The following is a 16,002-nucleotide window of genomic DNA, read 5'->3' as shown; positions in this document are numbered from 1 at the left end:
TGTTATTCAATTGATCTTTGACTTTGGCAATTGTGCTTGCTAATTCAGCAACGCATTTACGGAATTCATCTCCTAAGATTTTTGTTACTGTAAAAATTTCAAATTATCTGTTAAGTAGCTTGTATCTTTCACCAACAGCATTCATCAAAGTCAAAAATTTCACGACGCGTTTGAGATCAGAATCATCTGATAAATGCAAGATAGATCTCGTTATCACACGCCCCATCTTTAGCTCGACAATCTGCTTGAGCGTGTTTATTTGGACTTGGTAACTTAACTGTGTTTGAATTTCGAAAAGATGTCATGTCCTTTTTGCCAGGATGTGGCTGGCGCTTTTAGTTTTAATGCTTTATGGATTATGCGTGGAATTGCGCTCTGTCGCAATTTGTTTTCGTGTTTAGATTTCAAACGACCGATTAGATCAACACGAAAACGATCAAACCTCAAGATAAAGACGGCTTTCCTTGAAAAGTTGTCGCGTCTACGTCACTGCAAAATTTTTATGCAAACTGGAATGTTCATTAGTTCTCACCCAATGACAAGATTTACATTAAGATAAAATTTTCCATGGTATTATGCACAGCTGAACACACTTATAGTTAAAACTAAAATATCCCTTTTAATAACATATCATTTTCAGCGAATATGAGAATACATTGAGAATCAATATAACTTACTCCAGAGGTATACTAATAGCTAACAAGCTACTTTTTATATGTAATGGTTTGTCACAGTATTATTAAGTTGTCAACAGCTTTCAAGTGAAAATGAATTACAACCTGCTTTGTGATGAAACACCTGTGAGCTTTCGCTCTGACCTTATATAATATTATGTTTAAGAACAATTTATACAGCGAAGCATGATTTGCAAAGATTTTATTGCAAGAGAAATGGCTTAGGTTAAAAGTATAGCAAACAAATATATAAGTGCCGAAATTACACAGTGCTGTATATAACACGTCACACTTAGTTGGTAATTACGATCTTGTAAAATGGTCAATTTCATTTGGTGACTTCTGACACCGTGACAATCATAATTCGCAATATGGTGTTGAGGTCAAACAGTTCACACAGAACGTGCCAAAGTGACGGGCTAAATGGCCGCAAGCGGGCGTGGCTCTTTGACACGGACAACGCCACCGTCATTTTGTCACATCACTCATAACAAGTAGATTATTGTCAATTCGAACATTGTGCATAGATCGCATACAGATTAAAACATCGGTCCCGAAAGTCTTAATACAAAAATTTTAAGCTGATTGTTCAAATTCCATGCGATCCTTCTTCTACCACAGCGTTACTTCATTAATGACGTCATAATAACATGGCGGAAAGACGTCTTCGGCGTTCTTGATAATGTCACTGTAACTTGGAGGTTCATCCTCGGTTAATTCGGAAACTGTTGAAATACTGGAATTGTGGCGAAGACCGTTGCCGGAAGGAGTATTCATTGGAGGAGCTGTGTAACGATGAACGATAAACGTTGGAACCGAGGAGCGAAAGATGCGGGTATCGTTCCTGTTTCCTTCCTCCCGACTTGTACGACTGTCACTCTTCTGTCCATGACCCAGACAGCAACAACGGAAGAAGTGTAGGATGCAGAGGAGGACGAATGTGACTCCGAGAGCGACTAGCACGTTTCCAGCGATATTGGTGTAACGACTGCTCTCACCGCCATTTTCTTTTTCAAGCGCATTTTTTTCAATGTGGACAATACAGCCCATAATGAGCATAACTAAGCCCAATAAGGCAAAGACACAGCATAGTTTTGACCGGCGATTTACCGAGACAAATCTCTGCGCTTTGCCGACGCCTCTTGAAGCATTTGAAGAAGTTTCGCCTTGACGTGGTGACACAATTTCAAGCATGTTTTTAGGAGTTTTAAAGACTTTCATTTTTGTTAAACAGTTGGTGCTGAAAAGCAAGTTACAAAATTGTTTGATTTAAATGAATTAAAAAATAAAATGCAATAAAATATCACGTTAATATAAAAACAAAACATCGCACAAAACTTATAATTGCACTTATTTCAATTAATTTTTTTAAAACTGTTAACATAAAATTTCCTGGTTATAAATCATATCATTTCTGCCCACCAGCTGTCAAAATGGATAACTTTAAAAAATCTCCGTACTTTATTCAAGAAACGAAGCGTAACTAACTATTTCTTCGTGTACTTAAATCTTAAATATACACGTCTGCAGCGAAATACCTAAACCTGCAGTTACAAAAGATACGAACTGAAATACACCATGACGTTTTTCTCAATTGTCATGTCAGTCTCATTATTTGAGTGCAATTTGTGAAACGTAAAGCCAGGCCCTGCTGCATCGCTATCATATATGACACGAGTTTTATAGCCATGTCGACACCTCTTATGACAATCTGGCATTTTTTCTCTGTCTTCGTGCGTTTGCTCCCCGAGGCCTAATTGTTATCACAACATTATGTCGTCTGTTATGACACAACATTATTACGTGTGCTTTAATACATCGTCATTTTGTGTCTCTGGTCTGGTCTGATAAAACTTGCTTTGTCTCAAAAGCTCGGCGCAATCCGCCGTTCTCGTAATGAGTCCAAACAAGTTCCTTATAAAAGAATTACAAGTGACTATACATAAACATTCTGGTCTCTTATTGCTCACAACAAAATATAGACTCCATGTAATATTCTAATTATGTATTATTGTACTAAACAATGGTTAAACTTAAAATATCATGATGTAAGTTTGAGCCGCCATTGTGATTAGTTTACGTACTATGATATAGATTTCGTATAAGGTAATCGTGCATGATTTTATTTATCACATATCAAGCATTTCCTGATAAGACTTGATGGTAAACTATTTTTCCTTGCTTCAAATCTGGTACTATTAGTTAGTAGTGTATAGGGATTAATATTTGGCGAAATTGAATTATCAAGTCAAGATCACAGGTTTTGCGTTCAGAACCGGACAGTGAAAGAGGAAGGATTAACAGTACAGCTTTTAAAAAGCATAAAAGATAAGATTGTACGTTTCCTATATATGGTTGAAGTCAAATGCCATGTTATCCAGGAAGTGTAGGTCTATAGGTTACAATTAATCTCATTGAAAAGTCGACCGATATCTCATCTGCAACCTATTGGCGTTTGATTTGAACGGCATAAAGTGCTGGTTAATTGTGGGTTAAACTATGTGACAAACCTGATAACTGACAAAAGTTTCCGTTCAAATGACGTCATAGCTCTTATCTAATCGACATACTTTCTCTATTAGTTTGCTGACAACACTTAAAAGCTGTACCGAAGATGGCTTATGGGCGGTTTCGCACAAATATTTGTGATGATGTTAGCTGTCAAATAGACGGTAATTAGGGACCGTCAATCAATTTTTAAAATTATTTTAATAATTTTGAAATTTTGTTTTGCGTCATGTTCATGTAACCAAGCCCTATCTTCCATGCATGCGGCATTATACCCACTGTATATAAATCGAAAAAATACTGCATATTTGCATATATGGGTCCCTACTACAAGACGTGTTGCTAGAAACTTGCTTTTGTTTTTTCCTGGAAAAAGCTAAACTCCGAAAAGGTGGCTTTGAAGCGCTGTTAAACAGTGTTGCTGCCTCGCTGACTCCAATCTAAACATGTTTTTTTTAAAACAAAACTTAACGCCTGTTGTAAACTATTTTTATATTCTATTGCAAAAAATATACATATGGTGTACTACTGTTCTGTACACATGTAGCCTATTCCCAAGCTAACTTTACACCAGCGATCATTCGATAACCTTTAGCCAATCTCAATCGTCAATAGCAGCGATTTGTTTATGTGCGATTCTGCTTTGGATACTCCTTCGCTTAGGCGATGCCTCGGGACAACGCCTTTATACTGCAATAAGTGAAATGTATCATTCGAATAAAGCATTGGCTAACCGAGAAATGTAACCGTCAGTGTGCGAACAACTTTTGAAGACAGAGCACGTTGCCGAAGGGCACTTTGTGATTTATTTGATCAAGACTGACATTGCTTTTCGGTTTCTTTAAAATTAAGTGATCGAATTTCTTTGTACTGAGCAAATCACTTAACCTCGCTAAAAGGTAACGTCGTCAATAAAAACATCTTGAACTTAACCCTTGAAAAGATTTACAATGTTTAGTAAAAATTAGTAATATATGATAATTAATCAATTCTGACCCGCTATGAAATCTGACGAAGGTTTACTAGATTGCCTTTTCCTGCGATCGTCGTAATCGCCAACCAAGTTTCAGCCAAGACGTCTTTTACAGTGACATTTAACAAATTACGAATTAATGTTGCAAAAAACAAATCGTCGCTATTTTAAGCTGCTAGATTTCACTGTACTCAAACATTTTATACGAGTCTTACAAAACGAATCAAAACAGCAAATGGTCAATCATATAAACTACAAGCTATAGCATAAAATTATCTTTAAGTTTTTTGGTATAATTTTTGTGTGATGATTTATCCGTTGCAAGTAGCTTTTAATTACGCCTCAGATTCAGAATGTCTGCTAGTCTATTTTGGGGGCCTTAAATTAATTTTTTTAAGGTGACAGATTGTTGCCAATGATCAAGTACCATAAACTCATCCAAGGCGCCAATAGGTCATAAAATGGGAGTGTTTAGAAGTATATAGGACACAATCAAAGGTGAGTTTTTGTTTTTATATGAGTTATGAAAGTGCAATAAATCTTACTTACGCTTTATTGATCAAGGTCTACGAGCACTGTTTATATTGGCTGTATTTGTTTTGATCGTGGATGGGGGTAAAATCTTGTGGCGCTGTTGGTCTTCGGTTTTCTCTTGTCGGAGCGATTTCGGTATAATCGCGATACAAGTGTTTTTCTTGACATTTAGCAAAACAGTACTTTTGCAATAATAAATGTTTTCATCACCAATTTCGTCACTTTAACTTTACATTTCCTTACCATCGATCTCAGACGATCTGATGACTATCTTACCTTTAAAAACCTACTTTATAATACAGTTTTAAGGAAAAGAAAAGTTTCAACTTATGCTTAACAACACAGTCCGTTAATTTTATTGTAATCTGGGAGCAAAAATGGGGTGGTGTTCAGAACACATATTATGCTTATACGCTGCAGATACTGCCATATTGTAATCGCTACACATATTCCAAAGTATGGACACCTTTACACTAACGGTCTTTAAAAATACTACCGTGTTCCCTGTTCTACGTGGCTGTACTGCCTTACACCGTGCGTACTTAACTAAACCACTTTTATCCAAGCAAAAGACATGGCAAACGTCGCCCAATCCTTGCTCATTAAACTTTAAGCACTCTTATTGCAATCGCAATAAAAGTAAATACTGTATATCTTTACAGCGACGTATATCGATCTGTGAAACATATGTAGAAATCACCCACCAGGAAAAATATATCTAAAACTTATCTCTGCACCACTCATCAAATATTATTGGACCTTTTCTTGTATATGATTGTTCAACATTTTAAGTCTTTAGTGTAAAGAAACCTCACTGTTTTTAATGATAAATAAATCAAGGTATAAAAGCAAAATGATTATATTCTATTTAACAATTAGCTTATAGTATATTCAGCAAATAGAAAATAAGTTTGATCATAAGTAAACTGTTAATGCATATTAAAAGTGCTGAAACAACTACAAACATAAACAGTGTTTTAAACTCAATGTAGAATTTAGTGCATGTAGCAACGTCAAATTTGTTTGTTCCTTGATTATCTCTATAAAAGTTACAACGCCGTGGTTGTTTCGTTTCTTCAGGATCTACACATAGGAATAGTTGCAAGACCCCAAACTTTCAGGACTAAAATGCTCGTGATAAGCGGCTGGTTGGTTAACTTGATGAGCCTGGGGATACTGTAGGGTCATCTCCAATGTATTCATCGGTTCGGATTTTGCTTTCAATGGCAGGCTGCCAAGCCGCGTCGAAAATATGTCACCTGAGCAAGAAGACTGGTTGTCAGTTGGTATAGACTGAACGTATGGGTAGAAATGATGGTGATTTCCGACATCTGCAAAAAAAGCATAAAAATCAATAAAAACACTTTTCATACAACTTTATATAGGCAAGTACATTGTGTTGGCGAAATTCGAAAAGGGACCTTTCGCTCGCTGTGGTGTTCTGGGGACGCCTTAAACCGCTTTGATCACAGATGTTGTCGTATGCGTTGACGTAACGAAACGCGACAACGCTGATTGAGCGATAGTGCGATATTCATAGAGCGATTACGCCACTGGGAATACCTCTATTCATCGGTTACGAAGACGGGTTGCCACCTGGAGTTTGGCCTTACTGTAGTCGTACGCCTCACATGCACAAAAGAATTATAAGTTGTTCGATATTGCATCTTATATTGCTGAGATAGAAGATTAGAATAAAAATTAATAGTTATAACACAAAAAAGTATTTGCTAAAAACGAAAACTTAATCTTCAACCACCAAACATATAGCAATTGGAAAATGAGAATTTCGATAATTAATCGATGATAGCGCGATTTCCATTACAAGCCAATTAAAAGCACGCAACTAAACGCTACTAGTGGTTTCACGGTTGATTTAGTTCAGGTTAAAAATGAACAAAAAGAAAGAAGCCCGGATAAATTTGCAATGTTCCAGCCGTTCTGCTTTACGTAAAGTTGTCCCTGAAGACAATGCGTGCCAAATTGAAATCTATAAGCTCACTAGTCTGGCATATCTATATCGGCAAAATATCGGTATAAATACGTATCCAGTAGGCAATGGCAATTCTTCCGACGACAAATCCAAATAATTCCTTTCCAGCAAAATTACTTATCAAACCCAAGATATATCTAACAATCATCAACTGGTTGCTTTATTGCCGCATTTCTGTTTTTTCGTGATGCATAACGCAACGCTAGCCATAGTTTGTATAAATGAAAATACAAAATAGTGCAAGATCGTCCTCACATTTTTAAATTTCATGACTGACCTCTACGACGAGTGCGTGTTCTTATACCGGGTGAAAATACTACACATAAACAGGTCTTTTCGAGTGGAGTAAAATTTCGAGGCAATTACCCATGATGTAACGTGAAGAGATGTCGACACGGTTATCATGGCTGGCGAAATGGTGGCTTCGATCGAAGTAGCAACGGCTTGAATTCAAATCACTCATCTGCTTCATACGACGCTTCTTGCTGCGCCGATTTTGAAACCACACCTTGGCAAAAGATTCATATTTGTATTATTTTTCGTTAGTTTATTGACATATTAACGTTTGATTGCAGTTACACTACATTAACTGCATATACGATCATTAATTTCCCATAACAGAGGTTTATATTGGGAGCTTGGTTAAACGTACTTGAATTACGCGCATCGGCAGGCTCGTGGTTTTTGAGAGTCTTTCCCGATCATGACGACTCGGCTTCTCCTGCTTTTCAAAGGCAGCATTTAAAACTTCTAGTTGTGGGGCTTTGATGGTTGTTCTTGGGCCACGGCGTTTTGTGTTATCACGAGTCGGAAGTGACGTATGTTTGACCAATGTTTTTTCTTCCTGTTTATCCTGATCTGACTGAATATCGCTAAGATCAAACGACGATTCGTCATCGAATCCGGTTGATTCCAAGCCGTTTTCGGAAGAGTTTTGCTTTGCTACACTTTCATCTTTTCTGTGGTTATTCTTGTTATTATACCTTTCGGATTTCTCTTCTGCTACGTCGGTTTTCGTCGTATCATCATCTGTAAGTTGCAGAAAATCATCATCTATAGAAAAGTACTCTGCACGTTTGTCAAAAAGTTTTATTTTAATGCTTTTATAAAGTCATAAGAAATTACGATCTATGCTGCAGGACATGAATAACATATAGGAGCAAATTTTGGAATCAACGCTTATTTGAAAATGGAAAATATAGAGTCAGAGAATTATCACAAAACAAATATTTATATAGGCTATGCTAAAATTATACCGTAAATAAAAACGTTATACCAATAATAGCATAATTTTTCTTATTACCACTTCCGTTTGAAACTTTGAAGCAGTCGTCGGCACACACAATCTCTCCATCAGATGTTAGTAGATACTTTGATCCTTTGGAAAGAAAACACGAACAAAACGAGCATGAGAAACAATTGACGTGATAGGTGTCTTTCTGCTGGTCATTAATACGAATTTTGTGCACAAGATCAGAAACGTATAGCGATCCATTACATCTTGCACATTTTACACCAAACCGCCTGCAACGATTAAAAACAACGTGAAAGCTGCACTATATACAATTGAAATGTAGTAATACAAAGAAAAAGCTGCAGATAATATAAATAGTGCTGACAATATCCAGAAACATTTTATGATGCAATTTAAATTCACCTCGAAAAGTCATTTAAACAGTAAAAGTTCCCTTCGCGGAAAAAGCAGGATTTTTGCAATAAACCTTTGCAGTCCGAGCATTTAAGGCACGACTGATGCCAACAATGTTTATCAACCTACATAAGTAGTAAGAAGATAAACATAAATGAACATCATACTTGCACCTGCAAACAATTATGTAGTTATAAAAGTTTTGTACAATGCACTTTTATAAGCTTATTTGTCACAAGTGACCCTACTTCCATTAGATATCGATCCTTGATAACGTCGTTACATGAAGCGCAAGGTAACTCCATTTTCTTATTTCTAACGGCCATTATCTCTTATTCACAGTCTTTGATTGAGCGTTTGAGCTTCGACAGCGATTATTTCTTGCACAAATGATTTTTATATACTTTGACATCCAGCCTGATGGACAGAGAAGTAAGTTATTGCTATTTGCAATTCTTCAAGAGTTTCTTTCTTGTCTATTTTTTCCAGGTTTGTTACGTCAACTAATAACTATACTCTCGGTATTAAACAGTTAATGGTCAATATAAAATACTTATAAATGTTTCCTTTATCTGAAGGTACCGTTGGTTATGAAATTTTACAGAACTATAGCTTGTCTGACGTCAGCACAGAGACAAAAATATTGGCTAATAAAATACATCTTTAAATTACGAAACATTTTCGTTTTCATCGTTTGTAGTTAAATTTTACTGCGGTCCTTTCATCGGCGACTGGACCAAAGAGTCCATAAAAATCTTTTTTCTTGCTTGGGAAAAGACAAAGGCGTCACCTAATCCCAAGACAGTATCGATTTTGTCGTTCGAACTTCGGTCCGCTCAATCATAAACGTCAAAGTTGAATATTTGATGTGGCCAGGCAGGCCTGAGTTTGCCAAATACTGCAATTTTAGATATTTATTTAAATTTGAAAGTAGACTAAAAACTTTTATGATTAAATATTCTTATCTTTGTTTCATATTGTTCACTCTTTTGTCATTTGATGATAAATCTGTATTTCTGATGTCGGCATTAGCTTGTGTTGGACGGAAGCTAACTTTTTAAGCAAACGTTTTAATAATTACAACAACGGTTTGCATCAAATGTTCCGATAAAATCAGGAATTAACGCAAAATTCATAATCAAAATTGTTGTAGGCTGTAGTCTGTGTAAGTACAGGTCTTCGGACAGCACGCATTTATTTCTTCGGATAAACCTCGCCGTTTTAAAAACCTAAGAAATGCAACGTTTTATCCTCATGTGTATAACGGCTAATCTGTAATAAACATGAATGGCGATTTGTTTGTTTATTCCAACTCTCCCTTTGTACTCTGTAGCATATTCATGTCCTCGAAATTGCATGTATAGGATTGGAGTGTGTGCCATTTTTAAATTGCGATGTTGTATGAAAGCAATCGATGTTGATCATACGGCACATTTCACATCTCAAGAAATAGCATTGCTTTATTCAAAATTTAAAGTGTTTGAATAAAGAGGTGCATGAATAAAGACTTCTCGCAGTGGCGATTGAAAACTTAACTATATTGTGTTTATTGTTTGGGAAATATAAATCACAAATCTAGTTTCATTAGTGCAATCGCTTGTTGAAGCAGAGATACTTTTTGTCGTTATTAGTTGCTATAGTTTTATTGTTGCTCTTTATGCTGGTTGTTATAGGTCAAGTTTTAAAAAACCCATCATAACCCGTCTAACGGATGAATATCACTGGTCCCGACTTGTCCGTTACATGCGAGTTCTAGGTTATTGTATTAATTATCTATCTGGAAATTTTTAAAATTAAAGATAATGAATGACAATAAAAGCTTTGGGTGAAGTGTTTTTGTTATGATTTTTCTTTGTCAGAATATCAATAGATTATCTACATGTTACACAATTAATAACCACAATCATAGTAGTATATTCTGCTCACTGTTAACAATATGCATTAACCATTTTTGGACATGTTTTTATACTTAAGAAAATATTTATGATAAATAATTTCACTTCCTAGACTCTCGATTGTAACAACTCAAACATCAATCTTTGGTCTATATATGTTGGCCTTGAGTAAATGTGAAACGCTTCTAGTGAGAGAATCGGATGTTAAAATATTTGAACCCCACCAGTGCGCTTTTCCACAGGGCGGACGCTTTTATCACAAAATGGAATTCAACCAGTAAGTTACCAGTGTATGAGGCAGATAGACGAAAGTGTTCCCCAAATAAATTTAGGCTCTTTTTCTTGGCGGAAGGGGTAATTGTCCAGCCCTTTTCACGGTTTGGCATATTGCGCAATGATGCGGTCAAAGGAGTTGGCTCATTGCACTGCAGGTCAAGACAAACTTCACTCATGATGCAATGCACTAAAATTCTAAACTTAGACAAAAACATTTTACGAAATAACTTTTATTGATTTATTTACGCAAATTATATTGTTGAAGTATGAAAGTAATCATATATTTACGACCGAATTATGTTTGAGCAAAGAACTTCTCTTTAAATTGGCGCATTGCAACGTGTAGCCTATAGACAGCAAGGAAGTGATGAGTATGGCCAAAATCCTTCACTATGTGAAGGAGTCTTATTCGCTCTCTAGTAATGAAAATGTAAAATCATGTAGGCCTATACAATAAGTTTAAATTAAATAAATTTTCTTCACTGAAATTGATGTTGGTGCTTGACAATAATCGAATGAATGAAATTTTTTGCACTGTTCTTGGCAAATTGGGATTAAACATTTTTTGTTTAGAATTGTTTTATCAAAATCGTTTGTGGCTATGAACCTGTATTATATCTTACAGAATGTTTGTTTGTTTCTTGTTTGCAATCTGTAATCTAGGCCGGGTTCTTTGTTTTCTTTAAGTATTTTACGTCCCCTTTTTATATGATGGCAAATCCTTGCTAATTCAAACAAGTAAAGGACAAATTTAACTTTGTATCTCTTCAAACCTAATCTTTAAAGCTCTTGCTCTTGTATGTAGTTTTGCAGCATTGCTGGGCGCTGGCACTGTGTGCGCTATGTTGGTTATGTGCTTGTTGTCCGCTATATTGTGCTTTATGTGCGCTGGTCCTAATATGTACAATGTTTGCAAAGTTCTCTGAACTTTGAAGAGTCTGAAGTCTTTTTGCGGAAGCAAGTAAAGTGTGTTAGCTACACTCCTACACTTATACCAGTATAAGGCAGCTTGTACAAAATGTTCTCAGGATTTCACGGTTAAGAAAATTTATGTTTTGGTAGTTTGATGCGGGTTTCTTTTACTTTTGCTCTGGAGCCTTTTATAGGCCCACTAGGCTAGAAAACGGAGAAATAACCTAGGCTATTCATGACACCCATTGTTCTTTTAGAGAGATCTCAAAAATCTCGTATGTGCTCCTGCCATACTCTGTAGTGTGGTGCACGAGGTTTATCAACGTACATGCTAAACTTTTTTAACAAAAAATTTAGCCGGTCTGTGTTTCGTGGCAGCTGGTCACACAAGAAAAATTTTAGTACACTTTCTGTTTTGCCATACACTTGCACAGTGTGAAAGTGTAAGATTCGGTCGGTGTATAACTGTTCTTCTAAATACCATTAAAATATTCTTGGTGGTCTGTTACCACAAAAGAATAAATTTTTTTAAAACCTATTTCTCATGATCTAAGGCAAACAATTACAAAGATATGACTAATCCCAGTGAGTATGTATAGGCTGCAATGTTGTTTATTGGACTATTTCACTACACTGTAATATTTCAAAAGATACCATCTATAAAGAGATTGCATTTGCAGAAAACAACATCAAATTTGAACTGCACAAGGATGGAACTCAAAGTTTTATCCTTACCGGATCACACCACTCCTATACGCCACGAGCAAAGCCTACAGGTATTGTAGTGAATACATTTTAGTGTACTTGCAGCTAAGCTGGTGATGTTACTGTTTCGTCGCAAAAATTGTAAATTTGAAACTGTTTTTACCATTTGTTGTCACCTTAACTTGACAGCAATCATATACAAACCTAAACCTGTTCCAAGTTTATTTTTAAAATTAAAATTTGCTACAGTTCCTTCCTTGCTAACGAAAATCAATTTTTGTCATGTCCTTTCTCTTAACCCTATACCCGACCATGTATCTTGATCAATGATCATCGTCATCGACTTGAATTCTGGATGAAATCTTTACTTATTTAGACTAAACACTTGGAATGGAAGACTACTTTGCCATTGACCATGAAGTGTTACGGTTTGATACCATATGTATCATACTGCTTTAAACTTTTCACCTCTCCATGGCTATTTTAGACAACATGTAAATGTTTATATGACATACAACAGATACAACCAACTTGCAGTTGTGAGTTTTTCATCTAGTCTGTTGATAAAAGTTTTGGGTATCTGGTTTAAATTTTCTTTTCATAACTAGCAGCTATTAGAAGCCCCGTATACACCATAAGATTTGTAAACTTAAAAGTGTCCATTTTTTCGGCTTTTGTTTATTCCGACTTTCAGCACTTGCCATAACCTAGTTTGGTAATGTTTATGAAAAGTTTGAGTATTGTGCAAGGTCTTCAAATCTTAAATCTGTTAGGGTCAGTGTGTTGCATAATGTTTGCTTCTACACACTTGAAAAGAATTTGAAGTGCCCATTTACGATGTTTAGGACAAACATTTACATTTCCTTTTAAATGTACCCTACACAAGATTGCAATAAAAGTTGAGAAACTGTTTAAAAACTTTATAATGAGCATGATTTGCAGCACTGTTTACACTGTGCGTAACTGCTATACTGTGGTGTCGAAAGAAAATAAAATGTCTTCTGAGAAATGTCATACTTGGTCATTGTTGATTTGTTATAGACCTATGGAATGGAACTGTGAATTTGACACTCTTTTTTTAATATGCTTTTAAAAAGATTGGTTTGGTTTTTCAGGGTTCACTTCGAAAATAGTGGACAGTTCATTCGACATTAAAGACTCCACTGTGGGTAATATGGTAATAGGAAATACAGGCCCATCGAAGATGAAAGCAAATATTGAAAGTAAGAGTTCTGATTTTATTATGTCTCTGAACTTTCCAATAAATGTCCTTCGTTTCATGTTGTATTGAAACACTCTTTATGACTAAAGTGCATGTTTTGCATACATCTAGTCATCCATGTATGTAAAACTATACATATGCAAATTATGTAAATTAAAAGCTTTTCTAAACGTGCATTGCACTATGAAGAGGGTGAAATCACATTCAAACTAATGCAGTAGTTCATTGCGTTCATTTGTTGTTTGATATTATGTGTAATTCCACTCGTAGTCTTCCCGATTATCATTACCACATGTAAAATTCAAGTAATTCACTTCTGTGTGCGTCTTTTTATAATGGGCATTGTATTTGCTATGTTGACAGCTTTTGAAAAAGGATCCATGAACGAGAACATTAACATCAGTGGAGGAAAGTTCAACCAGTCAGTAATCGGAGGCAATGCACAATACTCAAACAAAAATTCCAACGTAACAGGCAAGCAAAACAATGTGAAAAAACTTTATGCTTATAAGCTGTTTTACTTAAGTTGTTTGTTTCCTCCAGCTTTTAGTTTGTTGCAATCCAAATTCTTGTTACAGCCGGAGATGGTGCCCCTGCTCTGGAAGACCTTTGGGACTATGATGTTGAGGATGCTCTTTTGAGTCTCTTGAAACAGGGGATCACCACAAATGATCTTCTCATGGTATTCCAAAAAGGTCAAAAGCTAAAGACACTTAAAGAGTTGTTCAAAGGGAAAGATGCAGATCAAATCAAAATACTTTGTGATTCCATCCTGCTGCACTCGGAAAATGATGCTAGTAATTGACCAATTGTCTCACGTTTTATTTAATGTTGTAATTTCTAAAAGTCTGTATTGGGTAGGATGTTAGTTTTACTATTAAAAACTAGAATAAAAGATTTATTTTGTGCTTGTATCAGAGAAACTGTTAAATGTTTCAGGTTGATAATACAGGATTGTAAAGATCTTCTGATGGAGAGGTCATTATTTCATAAAGTGGATTTTCACTTTTCTTAATTTCGTTAACTTTTTTATGCACTTTCGTATCAATAGCAAGCAAAACTTGATATTAAATATTTCTGCATTTTAAACGCATTTGCTATGAATAAAATGTTGTGTGTTTGTTGAAATTTTATGCTGTGTAGTTTTCCCAAATATCAATGGGAGCCTACAGTTGTAATTCTGCCTTTATTGGATTTTCTTTTTATTTTCAACCTTGTCATAGTTGTGACATGCCTTACGTTGTTGCTCATACCCACACAGAGGTACCTTTTAGTATGGTAATGTCTGGTTAAACGTAAGATAAGGTTATCTTTCCTGCCAATATATTCTTTGTCCTGACAGTCTCCAAATACTCCTTGTTTTAGTTCAATTGCTTTTAATAATTGTGCGGTTGGCCCTTCCACACAGAGCATATGCTATGCAAGTAACTACTCACTCACGGCTGGGTAAGTATCGCACAATTAAGTTTAGTTACATAGCAAAGACACATGTTAATCCTACATGCTGTGTAATGTATATGGAGCAGACTTGCTGTATCTATTATATAGGAGCGTATCATGAATCTAGGTTTGGAAAGCAGAATATTTTCAATCTTAATCAAAAACTCTGCACGTCAGTGAATAACACTGAAACATTTCACGGCGCTCCAGCTCTTCTCAAATGGCACTTTGGTTGAAAGTCACTTTTATTTTTATGTTTATTTGCAGTGGTGATATATGTGGCGTTTTTATTTTAATGTATTTTCTGTGTAAGACTGCGAAGTAATTTTGCAAAAACCAAACTATTAGTTTCCATTCTCCAAATAAGTTGTTTTAAAATCTGTTATATTTGTCTTCTCCAATGTTATGTCTATCATATCATAAAGTGTATTTTATCCGTTACTGTTTGTACTATCAGTATTTGGGCAATGTTCATTTCAATGGCAAGTTAAACCATGTTCGTGACTATTTCTTTGTCTGGGATACTTTGAAGTTGTCGAAGTAATAACTATAACAATATGCATGTCATTTTCAGGGTATTAATTTGCATCGAGTATCTAATTATATGAAATGATTTCTTGTTTATTACGTATTCGAAGTTAGAAGCCCTGCATTTTTAAGGTAAATCACGGAAGTTAGGCTGGAAGGCGGTTCGAAACATTATAACAGACCAGTGATAAGTTTACAAAAACACACTGATTGTTTGCACCAGAACGTTGAAAATGGTCGCAAACACACATAGTGCGCACGGATACGTTGGTTTTTATCAGCGTTTAATGTGCATAGGATCGCTTGACACTCCAGTATATTTGAATTATTGATTCGATTACTTGATCTACAGGAATTTGAAATACCAGCTATATTTCAAATTAATTATTTTTCCATGCTGCCGTCTGTATTTTGCCATAATTCTTCAAATCATTGTTTAGTAAAAGGACAAATTTGATGCTCGTTCGGGTGGTATAATAGTCTTTATTCTCGAACAGAGGAAAGTCTTTGCACGACTTAAACCCGTTGATGATACCTCATCGCTCTACTCCCGGTTACCGAGTTAGCATTTCTGCAGCTTCCAATAGACACGCATTGCTTTTTAATTTATTTTTTGTATGGCATTGTCCGAATTTGAAATTGTCCATCAGGAGCAAGCGTCTTTTAAGCATATTTTCTATCAATGTTAAGACAT

At 35.6% G+C, this 16,002-nt stretch overlaps 3 protein-coding genes across 3 annotated transcripts; 1 reads left to right on the top strand and 2 right to left on the bottom strand.

The window, feature by feature from the left end:
* Positions 1-859: 859 nt before the first annotated feature.
* LOC143462368 (uncharacterized) lies at positions 860-2,333 on the bottom strand. The gene has a single exon (XM_076960502.1). The coding sequence runs from the start codon at positions 1,893-1,895 to the stop codon at positions 1,287-1,289; it is 609 nt and encodes a 202-aa protein (XP_076816617.1). The 5' UTR covers positions 1,896-2,333; the 3' UTR covers positions 860-1,286.
* A 3,416-nt stretch (positions 2,334-5,749) lies between these two features.
* LOC143462367 (LIM/homeobox protein Lhx1-like) lies at positions 5,750-8,926 on the bottom strand. Its single transcript, XM_076960501.1, has 6 exons — positions 8,579-8,926; positions 8,340-8,455; positions 7,986-8,206; positions 7,335-7,711; positions 7,049-7,190; positions 5,750-6,020 (listed from the first exon to the last, which is right to left on the bottom strand). The coding sequence occupies exons 1-6, from the start codon at positions 8,654-8,656 to the stop codon at positions 5,773-5,775; spliced, it is 1,182 nt and encodes a 393-aa protein (XP_076816616.1). The 5' UTR covers positions 8,657-8,926; the 3' UTR covers positions 5,750-5,772.
* Positions 8,927-11,432: 2,506 nt separating this feature from the next.
* Positions 11,433-15,402, top strand: LOC143463057 (uncharacterized). Its single transcript, XM_076961422.1, has 6 exons — positions 11,433-11,998; positions 12,094-12,189; positions 13,234-13,341; positions 13,704-13,814; positions 13,919-14,137; positions 14,280-15,402. Exons 1-6 carry the CDS (start codon positions 11,986-11,988, stop codon positions 14,282-14,284), a joined length of 552 nt encoding a protein of 183 aa, XP_076817537.1. The 5' UTR covers positions 11,433-11,985; the 3' UTR covers positions 14,285-15,402.
* Positions 15,403-16,002: the final 600 nt, after the last annotated feature.

This window comes from Clavelina lepadiformis, chromosome 6 (genome assembly GCF_947623445.1).
Source record: "Clavelina lepadiformis chromosome 6, kaClaLepa1.1, whole genome shotgun sequence".
Lineage (NCBI taxonomy): Eukaryota > Metazoa > Chordata > Ascidiacea > Aplousobranchia > Clavelinidae > Clavelina > Clavelina lepadiformis.
This window is presented reverse-complemented; position numbering and strand designations above follow the sequence as displayed.

Bases quoted from the DNA above. Each gene is read 5' to 3' on its own strand.
- LOC143463057 (XM_076961422.1), top strand. The intron at 13,342-13,703 runs GTAAGAGTTCTG...CTATGTTGACAG, and splicing joins GATGAAAGCAAATATTGAAA to CTTTTGAAAAAGGATCCATG. The intron at 13,815-13,918 runs GCAAGCAAAACA...TTCTTGTTACAG, and splicing joins CAAAAATTCCAACGTAACAG to CCGGAGATGGTGCCCCTGCT.
- LOC143462368 (XM_076960502.1), bottom strand. From the start codon at position 1,895: ATGAAAGTCTTTAAAACTCCTAAAAACATGCTTGAAATTGTGTCACCA.
- LOC143462367 (XM_076960501.1), bottom strand. From the start codon at position 8,656: ATGGCCGTTAGAAATAAGAAAATGGAGTTACCTTGCGCTTCATGTAAC. The intron at 7,712-7,985 runs GTAATAAGAAAA...TGCAACTTACAG, and splicing joins CAAAGTTTCAAACGGAAGTG to ATGATGATACGACGAAAACC. The intron at 6,021-7,048 runs GTAATTGCCTCG...CTTTTTTTGCAG, and splicing joins CTCTTCACGTTACATCATGG to ATGTCGGAAATCACCATCAT.